Source organism: Canis aureus, chromosome 1 (genome assembly GCF_053574225.1).
Source record: "Canis aureus isolate CA01 chromosome 1, VMU_Caureus_v.1.0, whole genome shotgun sequence".
NCBI lineage: Eukaryota > Metazoa > Chordata > Mammalia > Carnivora > Canidae > Canis > Canis aureus.
Genome location: NC_135611.1, coordinates 109,930,304 through 109,946,796, shown reverse-complemented (window position 1 = coordinate 109,946,796; position 16,493 = coordinate 109,930,304). Strand labels below are relative to the sequence as shown.

Below are 16,493 nucleotides of genomic sequence, written 5' to 3'. Positions count from 1 at the left end.
CCCCGCCTCCCGCTCCGCGTCCGCCCGAGCCCGACGGGAAGGGGCCGGCGCCCGCCTCGCCCACCTCCCTGCACGCCCGCGGCCCGCGCCCCGGCTCCCCGCGCTGCGCCGCCCGCACGGCCCCCCGCAGCCAGCAGCGCCAGGACCTCGCCCAGCCCGCCTCGGGCGCCGCCGCCCTCCCGCCTTGGCGGCCGCCTTCCCGGGCCTCCCGCGCGGCCAGCAGGCCACGAGCTCCAGGAGGTGCCCCTCGCCGTCCGCCCAGCCCTCGGGAGGCCACGCGGCGCCCTCTCGCCCCGGGAGCGGAGCGCGGCCGGGCGCGGCCAGGGAGCAGAGGACTCCCGCAGGCTCCCGTCGCGCGTGGCCTCCCGCAGCGCCACGGCGTCCACCCGGCGGCCTGCGTCCTCCACCTGCACGCGGGCTCCCCCGGCGTCCCGGGCCATGACGCGGAGGACCTCGGGGGGCGCATCCGTCCGCTCTGTCTCTGCTCCAGCCCAGGACCTCCATCACCGCCGCGATCTTCTGCAGCTCCTCCCGGGCCGATGGGTCCGACGGGTCCGTGGAGGCCACGATGGCCACGAACTCGGGGTGCTCCAGCCCCTCGTCGCCGGGCTCCCCGTGTGGCCGCGGCGGGCCGTCCGCAGCGTCGCCGTCGGCGGGCTCCTGTCCCCCGCGGCTCGCACGCCAAGCAGGGCCGCCAGGTCCGGGACGGCCTCCCGCCCCGGGGCTCCTGCTCGGCTCCGTGGGTCACCGTCCCCAGGGCCAGGAACTCGCGGGGCCCCTCTCCTGCGCGCTCGGCAGGGCCCACTCCTTCCTGCTCAGCTCCTGGGCGGCCTCGTGCAGCGCGGCGGACAGCGCGCTCGGAGCCTCGGCGGCGCTCTCGCTCGGGTCGCCCTGCTCCGGCCCCTGCAGCACGACCCCCAGGCTGCCCTGGGCAGAGGCGTCGAGGCGTCCGACTCCCGCCTGGCGTCCGTGGGCCGCCCTCCCCGCTCGGCCTGCCTGCCCCCCTGGGACCCCCTGCTGCCTCTGCCTCTGTTTCTGCGCCCCCGGCGGCCCCTCCTCGCAGGGGACCAGCCTTCCTGGCGGCGGGCTCTGCGCCTTGGGCCCGGGTCTCCGAGGAGGCCGAGGCTGCAGACGGGACACTGTCCCTGAGGCCCCCGGGCCCTGCGGCCTGCCGGGGCTCCTCATCCAGCAGGAGGCGTCTCATCTGCCTCAGGACTCCTGTGTCCTCGGCCGGGTCCTGACACATAACCCTCCGGACGCCGTCGGTGCCCGGGAAATCCCTGGGGACGCGCGCGGGTTGATGTCCTCCACAAACTCCACCAGGGCAGCCTTGGCCTTGTGGTCTGTCGCCGCCCGGGTGTTCCACAGCCTGAAGGTGCCCAGGGGCAGGAAGGCCGGCTGCAAGAGGCTTCGATGGCTGCCCTCTCCAGGCCGTCCGGGATGCCGGTGACAGCAGGGCCCAGTGCGCGTCCACATGCAGCCCCTGGCACCAGTCCCGCAACAGGCTGGTGGCCATGGTGAGGCTGCCCTCTGGCGCCGATTGCAGGGCAGGGGGGATCTGGGGCGGACGTGGGCTGCGGTGCCGGGTGCAAGTCCTGCCCTGGAACAGCCGCAGTCTTGGGTTCAGGTTCAGGTGAATGTGGCAGGTGGGGCTACGGAGTCAGGGCCTCTGCTGCCTCTAGCCCGCTGACGCTGACGCAGCAGCCTGTCCTGATGCCCTCGCTCCTCTCCTGGGCTGTTGGAGAATCCGCAGGGGGCTTACGTGTCACTCTCAGGGATGCTGCAGCCCGCCGCTCCGACCTTTGTCCCTGAGAATGGCCTCAGTGACGCGGCCCCCTTTCACGGGTAAGGGAGGACTCCACTGTGTTCACCTGGAGCGGCATGGGGGAGGGCAGCCGGGCACGCGCCAGGTCTGGGCGCTCACCCACAGCTCTGAGGATTGCGCTGAGAGGGGTTGCTGGGTCCTACGCCTGCGCCCTGGGCTCGCCCCTCCCCAGCTGGGCCGGGTCTCCGTGGTAACGCTGCGGGCTGGAGCCGGGTCCAAGGAGCCGCTCTTAAAGGGCCGCAGGAAAGGAGGACGTGGAGATGGGCAGCGTGGTCGCCTTCATTGATGAGCCCACACAAGTCAAAATTCACAGGGGACGGCGAGACGTCAATCAGGGGGACCCGCATCGTTCAGCCGATCGAGGGCCCCTTCAAGAGAGTACAGGCTTCCATCGGTCATAATCCGCCTCCCTGGTGTACAGGTGGAGGTCAGGATAGGAGGCCTAAGTCAAGGGGGGCTGGCCTCACACAGTGTGTGAGTACCAGACTCGCTTTTGGGTCCAAGCCTTGTTCCGAGTCCCGGGGGTCACTCAGGCCTCACCTGTTAGGTCTATGTATCATTCCGGGTGCGTAGGCTTAGCTCCCGGAGACCAGGTTTCATTCCTGCCCATATTCCTGCAAAAGGAATAGCACTTCAATCAGTCTTGGTTTTGAGCTTTTTTTTTTTTTTTTTTTTTTTTAATTTGTGATAGTCACACCAGAGAGAGAGAGAGAGAGAGAGGCAGAGACATAGGCAGAGGGAGAAGCAGGCTCCATGCACCGGGAGCCTGACGTGGGATTCGATCCCAGGTCTCCAGGATCGAGCCCTGGGCCAAAGGTAGGCGCTAAACCGCTGCGCCACCCAGGGATCCCTCAGTCTTGGTTTTGTATGTGATTTGTGTATGTGTATGATCATCAGTGAGATCAGACATGAAATTCCAGTTCCCCAAGAAATCATTTCCCCCTGGCTGGGACATGTGAATATCGTAGCTACTAAATACACATTTGCTTCACATCCTTGGACCCCTCACTCTATGTATATCCAGCTCTGTGGTCCAGCTGTGGGGTTTCTATGTTGTTTCTACCCTTCCTGGCGCCTGGACCAGACTCCTCCACTCTGAGAAGATTCCTGAGCTGTTCCAGGCTGAGTTTGCTTGGTGAAATAACAATAGCCATTAACCCTATATTGTAGGATCCTGATGGGGGTTAAAGCGGCTGATCCAGGAAAGCACTTGGAAGAGACATTAGCCCAGAGTTGGTGCTCCATATAAGATGGCTATGAAAAGGATTTATTGAGAACTTAACCATTATATAAGTATTTGTTAAATAAATAAGGACTCAGAATACCTTGGTTTTTTGCTTCTTTTTTATGTAGGAAGAGAGTTTACAGCAGTGTTACCATGGCAACTGGGCCTTAGGCAAACCAAATTGCTTACTCACTCCCCTACCAACCCCTCTGTAGCCCTTCTTTTCTCTGTTTTTCTCTTCTCTCACCTTCATGATCCCCAGATGGAGGTTACCCTTCTCTAGAGCAAAGTTGTCCAACAGAAATCTAATTGGAGCCCCAAAGGCAAGCAATATGGTAGTGTAGAATTTGCTACTGGCCACCTTCAGTAAATTAAAAAAAAAAAAAGGTGAAATGAATTTTAAGAATAGATTTCTTTGGGGGCCTGGGTGGCTCAGTCAATTAAACATCTGCTGTCTGCTAAGGTCATGATCCCAGGGTCCTGGGATAGAGCCCAAGTCTTACTCCTTGCTGCTAAGCTGCTCAGCAGGGAGTCTGCTTCCCTCTCTCCCTCTGCCCCTCACCTCTGCTCTTGCTCTCTCATGCTCTCTCTCTCTCTCAAATAAATAAATAAATAAAAGTATTTTTAAAAATAGATTTCATGTACCTCCAAATATACAAAATATGGTCATTTGCATATGTCATCAATATGAAACTATTAATGAGATATTAAACATTCTATTTTTCACGAGTCCCTTCGGAGCAGCCCTTTAAGGGCTCAGCGGCCACACATGGCCACTAAGAATTTATTCTGAGGAATTTGTGTTGTGTGTGTGTATGGACATGTTCAGTACAAGGATATTTATACTTGTGTTATTTATAACTCTGCAAGATTGGAAAACTCAGTCACAAAAAAGAGAAACAGAAAGCTGGCATTTTTTTCTATGTCTGGTGTGGATGGCCATGGGCGAGTACTTGTGAAAACGAAGGTGCATATACCTTATAATTCACCTACTCAAGTATACAATCCAATGGCTCTAATCTATTCAGAATTGTGTGGCCATCACAACCAGCTTCAGAATATTTTATCACCCCAAAAAAGAAACCTTGTACCCCTTTAGCCATTGCCACCTGGTCCCCACCAGCCCCTGGCAATCACTAAACTACTTCCTGTTCCCATGGACTTGCCTGAACATTTCCTATAAATGAGATCATACAATAGATGGTCTCTTGTGACTGACTTCTTTCACTTAGCATGATGTTTTCAAGGTTCATCTACATTGTGGCGTGTGCCCATGCTTTGTTCCTTTTTATGGCTGAATACTATTCCATAGTGTGAATATGCCTCATTTTGTGTATCCATTCATAAGTGGATAGACATTTGGGTTCCTTCCATATTTGGGCTATTATAATAATGCTGCTGTGAACATTCATGCACAAATTTCTGTGTGAAGCTGTGTTTTCATTTCTCTTGAGAGATACCAAGCAGTATCTCTGGGTCATGGGGTAATTCTCTGCTTAACCATTTGAGGAACTGAAGGCGTAGTTTTTACAATAGTTGGTTCAGAGCAGGAGCCTCTTTCTACTTCCAACAAAGAAGCTGTAAATGTTACCTAGCCGCCTTGGGAGGGGCAGTTGGCAAACACGATCAGGGCACCACCAGCGTTCAGCGGGCCACCGGGGGATGCTAGGTGAGAGGGATGCCCATGAACAGCCCTGAACTGTGAATCCTTACACATCTTCCATGGCCTTCAGGTCTCTCACCAGGCATTCACGTCTGTGATGGATCGATTTACAATGATCTGAGCTCAGAACCTAACCTTGCTTTACATACAAACACAACGCATCTTTTTAAACATGGTGGGTTTTTTTTTAAGATTTTGTTTATCTATTTGAGAGAGTATGAGAGAGAGAGAGAGAGAGCAAAGGGAGAGAGCAGAGGGAGAGGGACAGAGAACCAGATGCAGGATTCAATCCCAGGATCCTGAGATCATGAAGGCAGACACTTAACCAACTGAGCCACCCAGGCACCCCTAAACATTGTTTTTATCACCAATGACTAAGCCTGCTTTCATTTTAGGCTCCCCCACCCCATCCTTCCTAAATAATTCCATCTGGCTTCCCCTCCTCTAAATCCACATTTAGTTATGAACCACAGGTATGACAATCTGTCCTCTTCATTCTACTTTCTGGTTGCTCTGTCCCTCGGGGGTGGTCCCCATTCATTTCTCTTCTGATGGGGTGGAAATGGGGCCAAGTGGGTGGGGGCATGGTCCCAAAAAATAAGTAAAGAATTAGAGACGCTCAGAAACTTCCAGAAGACTGTGGCATCCAAGATGCTGCAGGTCCCTACAGCATTGCTGAAGCTCCAGGACACAGAATCAAAGTAAGCTTGAACTCTGAGCCAAGTGGACAGAAGATCAAATGGGCAGCAGCCAGGCAGGTCACTGAGAAACCCAAATGTCCTGCCTAGCCCTGGCTACTGCCTCCACAGTTTCCGTAGAAACAGCTGGAGGAGAACAGCATATTAAACGTTTTGCATAATTCTTCTCCCACCTCCCCATGTTTGGGAAAAACAAAACAAAAACCTGAGCCTGCTTAAGTAGTAATACCACCATTAGGGCAGGGGTTCTCAAAGTGTGGTCCAGGAACACCTAGGGGTTCCCAGAGGCATTTCAGGGGGTTCATGAGATCAAACTTGTTTTCATAAAAGTGCTAACACATTATTTGCCTTTTCCACTCTCATTCTCTCACAAGTGCTCAGTGGAATTGTCCAGAGGCTACATGGGGTGCGATATTGAGCGCAGAAGCAGGTGCGAGGATCCAGCCTCTCCTGTTGAGTCCCATATGAAGGAGATTTGCAAGAACGTAGCAATTATTTTGTTTGGGAAAAATATTGCTATTTTAATAAAATATGTTCTTTATAGGGACACGTAACAAAGATACTATTGCTATTCTAAAAAAGAGTTCGTAAATAAACATTCTTTTAATTTCTCAGTGGAAATTCCTAATACGGGATATATCAACAGACAGAACCCACATCAACAAATGCTCCTCGGGAGGCCCTTGATCATTTTCAATCATTTAAGAGGTCCTGAGACCAAATGGTTTGAGAACTGCTATGTTAGATACCACACAATGTTCCTGGGGGCTCTCCAAATAAAGAAAAGATTTGGGGGGGGCTGTTTTTCTGCAGCGAGTTATAATGGAATCACAGAAGTGAAGTGCATTTCTGGGTTTGTCCCACCCCACTATCTTTCTGCTCCCCTCTCTCTAGCCTCGTTGCCAGGGAAACCATATCAGAGCATCCTCCACCAAAAAAGGAAAGAAAAAAAAAAAAAACCAACACACATTTAACTCGCTGGTGTCTGGATCATGGTAGCCTGCTTGCCTCTCAGGATGTTTATACCCAAGGAGCTGTGGACTCCTCCTGCCTCCGGGTCCCTAAAATGCCCTTGGATCCTCGGCCCCTATTCTTTCCTGTCCCTGGGCAACTCTTTCCACTTTCTATTTTTCCCATGTCCTTTCATTCTCATGCGTTCTTGCAAACTGCACATTACAGTTTTAAAACAAGGCTGCAGGGGTGCCTGGGTGGTTCAGTTGGTTAAGCAACTGCCTTCGGCTCAGGTCGTGATCTCAGGGTCCTGGGATCACCCTGCATCCAGCACCCTGCCCAGCAAGAAGTCTGCTTCTCCCTCTCCCCGCATGTTCTCCCTCTCAACCTCAAATAAATAAAAAAATATTTCAAATAAAATAAAGCATGGCTGCAAGTTCTGTGTCACCTCTCTAGGTGGGGTCCACATCCTCTTTCCTTGAATCTGAACTTGGGCAAGCTTGGGACTGCCCCCTCCGATTAAGTGTGGCAGGAGTGATGTCCTGGGTTTCCAAAGCCAGCAATAAAAGGCTTTTGCAAAAAATAAAAAATAAAAAAAATTAAAAAATAAAAGGCTTTTGCTTCAAACTCAGCTGTGTGCTGTGAGAAAGCCCAAGTCACATGGACAGACCATATATGGGCACGAAAGTTAATAGCACCTGCTAGGAGTCTTCAAGTCACCCCAAACCAGCCACTGGACACATGAACGATGAAGCTCCCAGGTGTTTCCAGACCTTTGACATTGGAGTCACCTCAGCTAAAGCCCCAGACATCGATCGTAGAGCTGAGAGAAGCTGTTCCCACTGTGCCCTTTTATAATTGTTGACCACGGAATCCATAGGCATAAACAGATGTTTTATGCCACTAAATTGGGGGTCGTTCGGTGCATAGCAGAAGTAACTGGCACATGGGCACCTGGGTGGCCCAGTCGGTTAAGCATCTGACTCTTGATTTTGGCTCAGGTCATGATCTCAGGGTCCTGGGATACAGTCCCCCAACCCCCACCAAGCTCCCAACTCAACGCAGTCTGCTTGTTTCCCTCTCTCTCTGTTCCTCCCCTGCTCATGGGTGCTCACTCTCTCTCTCTCTCTCTTTCTCTCTCAAATAAATAAATAAACCTTAAAAAGAAAAAGAAGTAACTGGCACACATCTGTCTCCATCTCTTCCTCTCCCCACATGCCGCAAAAGAGGCCACGATCCACACCTCACACCATCCTTTTGTGCCAAATGAGACTGTCCCTGGCATGCATCCCAGAAGCCCGGCTACCAGGAGGTAGGGTCTGTGTATTGCAAACTCTTCCACGCCCTGCAAGTCACCTTGTGCAATGACCGTGCCCGTCCACACTCCCACCGTTAGCATTTGAGGATTCCTGTGCCCTCCAACCCCTCTCCCCAAAACTGGACATTACCCTGTCTTCAAAGATTTGTCTGTTTAGTGAGTGCAAATTGTGGCTCATTGTTCTCAGACTACAAATAAATTTACACATCTCTTTTTTTTAATCCCCAGGACATGCTCAAAGAGAACAACAGAATGCAGATGTGAAGGGGAGACGGTCTGCCTGGCTGTCCCACGAGGGGGACCTCCGGAGACATTCCTGGTCCCCTGGTGGGGGTGACTATGGGCGAAGGGGTTGACAGATATGGGGACAGTTGAAGTAGATAGAGGGGGTTATTTGGAGTGGGGCTGCCTACACTCCCACCCCTCACTCCCTAACCCTGCACTGCTCCTGGCTACTTACCTCTAAGTGCCATTTAGGTGCCTAAAAATGAGGATTGTGTTCTCTTAGAGGCTTCAGGAAGATGGAAGAGGTGGGGAACACAGGTGCCACAGCTCAAGGAAGCTGACACCCCCTCCTTGCTCTTGGGGACCAGGAGAGCTTTGTCTACTGTGCTGGGAGCCCCCACTCTTTGCTTCCTGCCATTGTAGGACCTGGAACTTCCCCAAGAGCAGGGAGAGAGTTGAGGGACGGAGGCCCAGGCTGGGCACTGAGGTCTCAGGTTCAAGGATTAGATCTAACTCACCGCCTGGGAACTGAAGGGACTGGTGCTGGAGGTTTGCTCAGTTCAAGGTGCGCCATTGGGCTCCTGCCAGCTCACGTCATAATCACACCAACACCACTAACTCACACACACAGACCGATACACTCACAAAAACACCTCACACACACACTCACCTCTAACAGACATCACACACACTCGCTCACACACACGCTGGTACCCATAGAGGCTAACTGACACACACTTGGACTGAACCACTCTATTCCCCCCTCCGCACACATGCACACACACACACACCAGGAGACACACAGAAACCCATTCACCAACACCGAGAGACCCGTCCCACTCATACCCGCAGAGGGATGCAGTCATCGTCACACACAGCACTGGCTCCATCCCCCTCAGCCCCGTGAAGAAGCACCCACACCCACATCTACAGGCATGTGAACAAAAGCACTGGCCCTATGGGGAGACCCCTAGACATGCATCCAGAGACCCAGTGTCCCCTACCTCTCACCCCCTGTAGGAGCTGTAAGGTCTTTCTGCCCAAGTGGAGACAGAGCCTGCCCCAAGTGGCCTGCCTGACTGGCCCTGGGGGAGCAGGGCACAGGGACCCTTGGGCTGTAGAGGCCCCACCACCAGCAGGAGCTCTGCTTGGGGACTGGAGACCTGGGCCAGATCTGGAGGCCTGTGCTGGGGAGCCCCATGGGACTGATTAGCAGACTGGGGATGATCTCTGAATGCAAGGATTAGCAGACTGGGGCCTCCCTCCCGCCCCCCCCCCACAAATCCCCCCTCTGGGTCCAGCCCTACTCCCGCCTTCAGAGATTCATCCATCTGCCATTCATCCTCCACAGGACGTCACAAACCTGACCCTGCCTCTCCCCTGCTCTAAACCTCTCTGTGGCTCCCCTACCCTCGGGGAGAAAGCACAAGCGCTTCACCGCCGCCCCCCCCCCCCCTTCCTCGCGTCCTCCCGGGCATCTTTCCAGCCTGGGGCGCGCGACTGGGAGGGCGGGGATTCCTGGGTCCCCCCCTCCCCAGAGCCCACTGGACTGTGAACCCCAGGAGGGCGGGGCCTGGGCGGCCTCCGTCATCGCTGGGCCTCCAGCTAGGCAGGAGCAGGTCCTGTGAGGGTGCGTGTGGAAGGAAGATCGGAAAGAAAGCAGAGAGGCCCAGCGGTTTAGCGCCGCCTTCAGCCCAGGGCGTGATCCTGGAGACCTGGGATCGAGTCCCGCGTCGGGCTCCCTGCACGGAGCCTGCTTCTCCCTCTGCCTGTGTCTCTGCCTCTCTCGGAGTCTCTCATGAATAAATAAATAAAATCTTTAAGAAAGAAAGGAGGGAGGAAGGACCTCTAAACCCCCTGGTTTCAGCTTTCTTCCCTGAACTGCCGCCATGTGCCCACCAGAGGGCGCGCTGATCCAGCAAATCCCTCTTGCAGCGCGATTATAGGACAGTGACCACTGCCTAAAGCCCGCCTGCACCCTAGCACTGGTCTACACAGCCTCCACGCGTCTAACTCCACGCAGCAGCTTCGAGTAGCTTAAAAAGGAGGAACGTGAGGCTCAGAGATGTTGTTTAACTTTCCCGGTGTCACACAGCAACCCAAACTGTAGAGAAGCTTGCAGCTCTGGTAACCCTACAAAGCCTTCTGGTCACCTCCACAAATCCTCGTGGGCCTGGCCCTGACATTTCCCCCACTCAGCCACACTCCACTACCCTGAGCATTTCAGATATCCCGTTCTCCAGCCGGCCACTGGAGCCTTTGCATATCAACCACCTGGAAAGCTCTTCTTCTACCCCACAGAGGGTCACCTCCCCCGTTCTGGCTCATCTGCTGCAGGAGAGAGAGCAGTGACCCTCACCCAGGAGACCCCCAGCAGTTCTGGGGAGGGAGCTGCCGTTCCCTGATCCAGAATCAGCTCCAGCTCTTTTGACCCACATTCCCTGAAAATCCAGGCCTTTCCCTGCTAATGCTCACAACCCTGTGTGACCATAGTTCTGAGCTTCAGGATCCACGGCCTACCTCACTCAACAGGTCCCCAGCAACCTGCACAGATGGGGCCGAGAATACATATTAGAGAAACATTGAATGAATGAACTCCCTGGGGTGGGGGTGACTTCAGCGAGCACCTAAATGGGTGAATACTCTTCACTCAACCAGGAATCAGAGATTCTCCCCCAAAACACTCACAGGCAAGGAGAGGTCCCATCCTCCCTTTTGGGCTCTCCCCAGTCCAAGTACAGTGAAGCTCACTACTGTCCTTCATCCCCTTGGGACAGAATTTCCAGCTTTTCTGGCCCAGTGTCCACCTCCATCTCCTACCTGGTTCACCTCCATTTTCTTTGGAGAGCCCTCCTCCCCTGCCTATGACCAGGTGGTTCCTGGGGGGGCACCACTAACCCTCCCACCCATGCCTTGCCCTTGCCCCTCCCCCAGACCCATGGGCAGGCAAGTTGTCAGTTGTAGTGTTTGCAGGACAGACCCATGTTTGGGCAGCCTGGTAGCTCAGCCACTAGGTAGCCTGAGGAGAAAGAAATCATGATTCTGGGGCACCCAGGTGTCTCAGTCGGGTAAGCATCTGCATTGGCTCAGGTCATGATCCCAGGGTCCTGGGATCAAGCCCTGAGTCAGGTTCCCTGTTCAGTTCTCCCTCTCACTCTGCCTGCCACTCCCCCTGTTTGTTTCTCTTTCTCTCTCTCTCTCTCTCTCTCTCTCTCTCCTCTCTCTCTCTCTCTCTCTCTCTCTCTCTTTCAAATAAATAAATAAAATCTTAAGAAAGAAAGATAGTTAAGGGGCACCTGGGTGGCTCAGTTAGTTGAGCATCTGCCTTCAGTTCAGGTCATGATCTCAGTGTCCTGGGATCGAGCCTCACATCTGGCTCCCTGCTCAGTGGGGAGCCTGCTTCTCCCTCTCCACCTCCCCCCACCTGCTCATGTTTTCTCTCTCTTTCTCTCTCTCTCTCTTCAAATAAATAAAATCTTAAAAAAAAAAAAGGAAAGATAGTTAAATCACTGATTTCCCCTCTGATATTTTGCCCAGAGGGAAGGAGAGGAAGAACATTGTTACCCAAGACTCATCCTGTGGCCTGGGACTGGCTCACTACCCATGTGCCCAGATTGCGAAAGGAGGGGAGGACAGGCCTGGGGCAGGAGGGGACCGTTCTGGAGACATCACAGGCTGCAGCCCTGAAACGTAGTCAGGCAGCACTTCGAGTGTCAACGCAGCACTGGAGATATCATTAGAGTGACCTCCTGGGGGTCACTAGGATATGATCATTTGTGGTGTCCTAGAGAATTCTCTGAAAGCCCAAAGGCCCTCCTGTGGGCAATCACCACCTCTGGGCCCCATACCTACTCTGTACTACAGAGAAATCCCGACCGTGGTCCTGGTAGCAGTGGCTGCTCAGAAGTCTGTGGGACCTCGACAGGGGTGGTGCACCAGCACCCAGCAGGCCAGGCCCACAGGGTGAGGTCTGCTCAGCCTGGGTTTCATCCAGCCACCTCTGGCCACATAGCCCTGCCTGGACATGGACCTGCCACTTGCACCCCCCACACCCAGCTTCAGCTTCAGCTTCAATCCAGACCCCCTGGCCCTAAACATAAACTCATCTCAGATCACAGAGTAACCCCCCACTAAAGCCTGCTTTCCTGGGATTGGTCCTAGGTTACTGAGACCTAGTTCTCTGGGTGAGATCTGCCTCCTTGAATCACTGGAAAGGTCCCAGTGAGCTCCTTCAAATGTTCAGCCCCTGGCAACAGTCTCAAAAGGGTTGCCATGGAAATCGAATAGCCAATGGGGGGAAGAAGGATGCCAGCACCCAGCCTAAGCCTGCTTCCTACACTAGGGTTGGCAGAGAGAAACCGCCAGGATGAAGAGGGGGGTGCATGTTCACACTTGGCTAGAGCGGGAGACTAGTGATCCACACCAGGATTGCCCAGCAGTTGGAGGCAGTGGGGGTGGAAAGGAGAGCTGTTGCTCCCTGGGGCTTCAACCTTGCTGAAAGCCAGACCAGCCAACCCAGGCCAAACCAGCAAGCAGATATGTAAGCCCCCTGCGGATTCTCCAACAGCCCAGGAGAGGGGGCATCAGGACAGGCTGCTGCTTCAGCGTCAGCGGGCTAGAGGCAGCAGAGGCCCTGACTCCGTAGCCCCACCTGCCACATTCACCTGAACCTGACCCAAGACTCCGGCTGTTCCAGGGCAGGACTTGCACCCGGCACCGCAGCCCACGTCCGCCCCAGATCCCCCCTGCCCTGCGATCGGCGCCAGAGGGCAGCCTCACCATGGCCACCAGCCTGTTGCAGGACTGGTGCCAGGGGCTGCATGTGGACGCGCACTGGGCCCTGCTGTCACCGGCATCCCGGACGGCCTGGAGAGGGCAGCCATCGAAGCCTCTTGCAGCCGGCCTTCCTGCCCCTGGGCACCTTCAGGCTGTGGAACACCCGGGCGGCGACAGACCACAAGGCCAAGGCTGCCCTGGTGGAGTTTGTGGAGGACATCAACCCGCGCGCGTCCCCAGGGAGATCCCGGGCACCGACGGCGTCCGGAGGGTTGTGTGTCAGGACCCGGCCGAGGACACAGGAGTCCTGAGGCAGATGAGACGCCTCCTGCTGGATGAGGAGCCCCGGCAGGCCGCAGGGCCCGGGGGCCCCGGGGACAGTGTCCCGTCTGCAGCCTCGGCCTCCTCGGAGACCCGGGCCCAGGGCGCAGAGCCCGCCGCCAGGAAGGCTGGTCCCCTGCGAGGAGGGGCCGCCGGGGGCGCAGAAACAGAGGCAGAGGCAGCAGGGGGTCCCAGGGGGGCAGGCAGGCCGAGCGGGGAGGGCGGCCCACGGACGCCAGGCGGGAGTCGGACGCCTCGACGCCTCTGCCCAGGGCAGCCTGGGGGTCGTGCTGCAGGGGCCGGAGCAGGGCGACCCGAGCGAGAGCGCCGCCGAGGCTCCGAGCGCGCTGTCCGCCGCGCTGCACCAGGCCGCCCAGGAGCTGAGCAGGAAGGAGTGGGCCCTGCCGAGCGCGCAGGAGAGGGGCCCCGCGAGTTCCTGGCCCTGGGGACGGTGACCCACGGAGCCGAGCAGGAGCCCCGGGGCGGGAGGCCGTCCCGGACCTGGCGGCCCTGCTTGGCGTGCGAGCCGCGGGGGACAGGAGCCCGCCGACGGCGACGCTGCGGACGGCCCGCCGCGGCCACACGGGGAGCCCGGCGACGAGGGGCTGGAGCACCCCGAGTTCGTGGCCATCGTGGCCTCCACGGACCCGTCGGACCCATCGGCCCGGGAGGAGCTGCAGAAGATCGCGGCGGTGATGGAGGTCCTGGGCTGGAGCAGAGACAGAGCGGACGGATGCGCCCCCCGAGGTCCTCCGCGTCATGGCCCGGGACGGCGGGGGAGCCCGCGTGCAGGTGGAGGACGCAGGCCGCCGGGTGGACGCCGTGGCGCTGCGGGAGGCCACGCGCGACGGGAGCCTGCGGGAGTCCTCTGCTCCCTGGCCGCGCCCGGCCGCGCTCCGCTCCCGGGGCGAGAGGGCGCCGCGTGGCCTCCCGAGGGCTGGGCGGACGGCGAGGGGCACCTCCTGGAGCTCGTGGCCTGCTGGCCGCGCGGGAGGCCCGGGAAGGCGGCCGCCAAGGCGGGAGGGCGGCGGCGCCCGAGGCGGGCTGGGCGAGGTCCTGGCGCTGCTGGCTGCGGGGGGCCGTGCGGGCGGCGCAGCGCGGGGAGCCGGGGCGCGGGCCGCGGGCGTGCAGGGAGGTGGGCGAGGCGGGCGCCGGCCCCTTCCCGTCGGGCTCGGGCGGACGCGGAGCGGGAGGCGGGGGGAGGCCGCGGCGGAAGGGCCGTCACTCCGCACTCGCGCGCCCACGACCAGGCGGCCGCGCCCCGGCAAAAGAAGGGGCGCGCGGGCGCCGGGGCCCACGGCTCAGAGCCCGCCCGGGGCAGGAAGGCTGGGCGCGGCGGGGGCAGCCCCCCAGGTGCCGCTAGGGGAGCCCGGAGCCGCGCGGACGCACCGGGGCGCTGCCCCCCCTCCCTGCGCCGGGGCGGCCTCCCCGCCTCCCCGCCGGCCTCCCCGCGCCTGTCAGTCCCCGCCTCGCAGGTGGCGGAGCGACCCGGGGGTAGGACAGAGATGCGGGCGCCTCCCGCCCGCCGCGGCCCCGGTGACAGGACGGGGTCTCGGGGCCTCCCCGGGGGCTGATCGCGGGGGTGAGCGCGGCCGCGGCCCTGGAGCAGGGGGAGGCCGCCCTGCCACACGGTCCTTTCAGGCGGTGAGGCCCCCGGGGTTCCAGACACCTGCTCCTGGCCAGCGTCTGTGGGCCACTGTCCCCGGCCCGGTCTCAAGGGCCTGGGGTCTGGGATGGAGCCGGGCCCCGGCTGGGCAGTGGGTGTCAGCGTGGCGCTGAGGCCCGAAGGCCCATCCTCCCTGCCTGGGGGAGGAGATGATTCCCGAAGAGGAATCTGAGGGGCAGAGGGGCAGCTCCTAGGGGAGGGCAGGTCCTCTGGGAGAGGGGAGGGGGGGCGGGGGAGGAGGAGGAAGAGAGGGCGGGAGCACCAGCCCTGCCTCCCCAGGAGCAGCTGAGACAAGTGACCCAGCTCCTAAGGCCAAGGCCAGGATCTGTCACTCAGGCCGCCCAGCGATTTCCAAAACTCTGAAGTATTTGGCACCGTTTTCAGGCACATCAGATCCAGATTCTGGCTTCCCTCCTTGGTGGCGCAGGGCAGCAAATGTCCAACAGGCTGTGGTCTCCTTGCCACCACCTCACCACCCCCGTCGCCCCCACAGCTGTCCCCCCTGTCCTGTGGCCTCACTGGCCCCTCAGCACTGGCCTGGGAGCCCTTGGCTTAAGGCGACAAAAGGTTCCCCGTTTTCCCTCTGAGTGAGTTAAACATGGGAGGGGACCCTGAGGGGCACCCGGGACTGGGCTGGTCCAGCCAGTGTAGGAGCTGCCCAGGAACTGGTGTGGAGAGGAAGGAGGTGGCCCCGGGGTTGGGGTGGGGTGGGGTGGGGGCTGCAGCCCAGGCCCGAGTTCTGCCTCCCCCCACTCTTGGCTCAGAGCTGGGGGGTCACTCCTGCTGTCCCAAGTGTGGCTGCGTCTGGGTGTGGGTGTCAGTGTGTGGGTGGTGGACAGGACATCAGCCCTTCCTGTCCCTCTCAGCCTGTCCCCTCAGTAGCTCTCTCCACTGGATACTGCTTCATGTCCTCTTGTCCTGGGGCTGTGTGTGTGTGTGTGTGTGTGTGTGTGTGTGTTTCAGCTAGTTCCTGTCCCCGGGAGGTGACAGGCCCATGTGCCAGGAGGGCCCTCCCTCCATGTCTCAAGGGAGGCACAGGGGCCTGGGGGTGCCCTCACAGCCCAACTGGACTGCCTGAGCCCCACCTGGGGACACCTAGATGCAGAAGCAGACTCAGGAAGTGCTTCAGCCATTCTAGAAAGTGCCTGCCTCAGGACCACAGGGACCTCCATGGGACAGTTACTGAGATCACCATGGAGTAAGCCAGGGTAGGCCTGGGCCTGGGGGAGGAAACCCCCTAGTCCCTGGGGGTGCTGGCCCTGGGCTGAGTGGCCTCTGTGGATGCCTGGGGTAGGGAGAGCCCCTGCCATTGTAGGCTCCTCTCCTTGTGCACCTGTCACTGGGACCCTCAGGAGAGTGAGTTGAACATTCTGAGCTGGTGTCTCTGTGCTCTGGATGATGGGACAGGGGAGTGTCTGAGGTCAGGCAACACGCCCCACCTGTGCTAACAGAAGTCAGCCAGCACACCTGGGACTACCCTGTCACTGATTTGCACCCCATCTTCCTCCTGCATCAGTGACTGTACCCCCACCTGCTCACAGCCCCAGCATCATTTCACCCAGCACAAGCCTTATCCCCACTCTGGCTTTTCAGGCCCAGGACAGGGGTGTGTTTGTAATTTGGAGCCTAAGAAGCTCCAATCAAGGCTGAGAATCCACCTGGATCCCTGATCCTTGGTGTGTTCTAGCGGGGATTTCAGCCAGCGGTCCTCTGATGGTGGGATCCTGGCCATCCAGGTTCCAAATATGTTTAGTTCACTTCTGCCTCCAGCCCTCTTCTCCAGAAGAAGTAGAGTTAGTGAAAGAACTAGTCCCCTTTCCAACAA

The 16,493-nt window shown here is 58.1% G+C and overlaps 2 protein-coding genes across 2 annotated transcripts in view; both read left to right on the top strand.

The window, feature by feature from the left end:
- PNMA8C (PNMA family member 8C) overlaps positions 1–9,759 on the top strand; it is a 34,093-nt gene extending 24,334 nt beyond the window's left edge. Inside the window, exon 2 of the mRNA XM_077847805.1 lies at positions 7,909–9,759. The gene's annotated coding sequence lies outside the window, so the exon portion shown is untranslated. The remainder of the gene's footprint in view (positions 1–7,908) is intronic.
- A 2,397-nt stretch (positions 9,760–12,156) lies between these two features.
- PNMA8B (PNMA family member 8B) lies at positions 12,157–14,576 on the top strand. Its single transcript, XM_077893051.1, is given in 9 exon segments — positions 12,157–12,746; positions 12,749–12,793; positions 12,796–12,903; positions 12,906–13,139; positions 13,142–13,257; positions 13,260–13,400; positions 13,467–13,717; positions 13,719–13,930; positions 13,933–14,576. Coding segments are annotated over 9 exon segments (1,812 nt in total). The 5' UTR covers positions 12,157–12,685.
- The last annotated feature ends 1,917 nt before the right edge of the window (positions 14,577–16,493 follow it).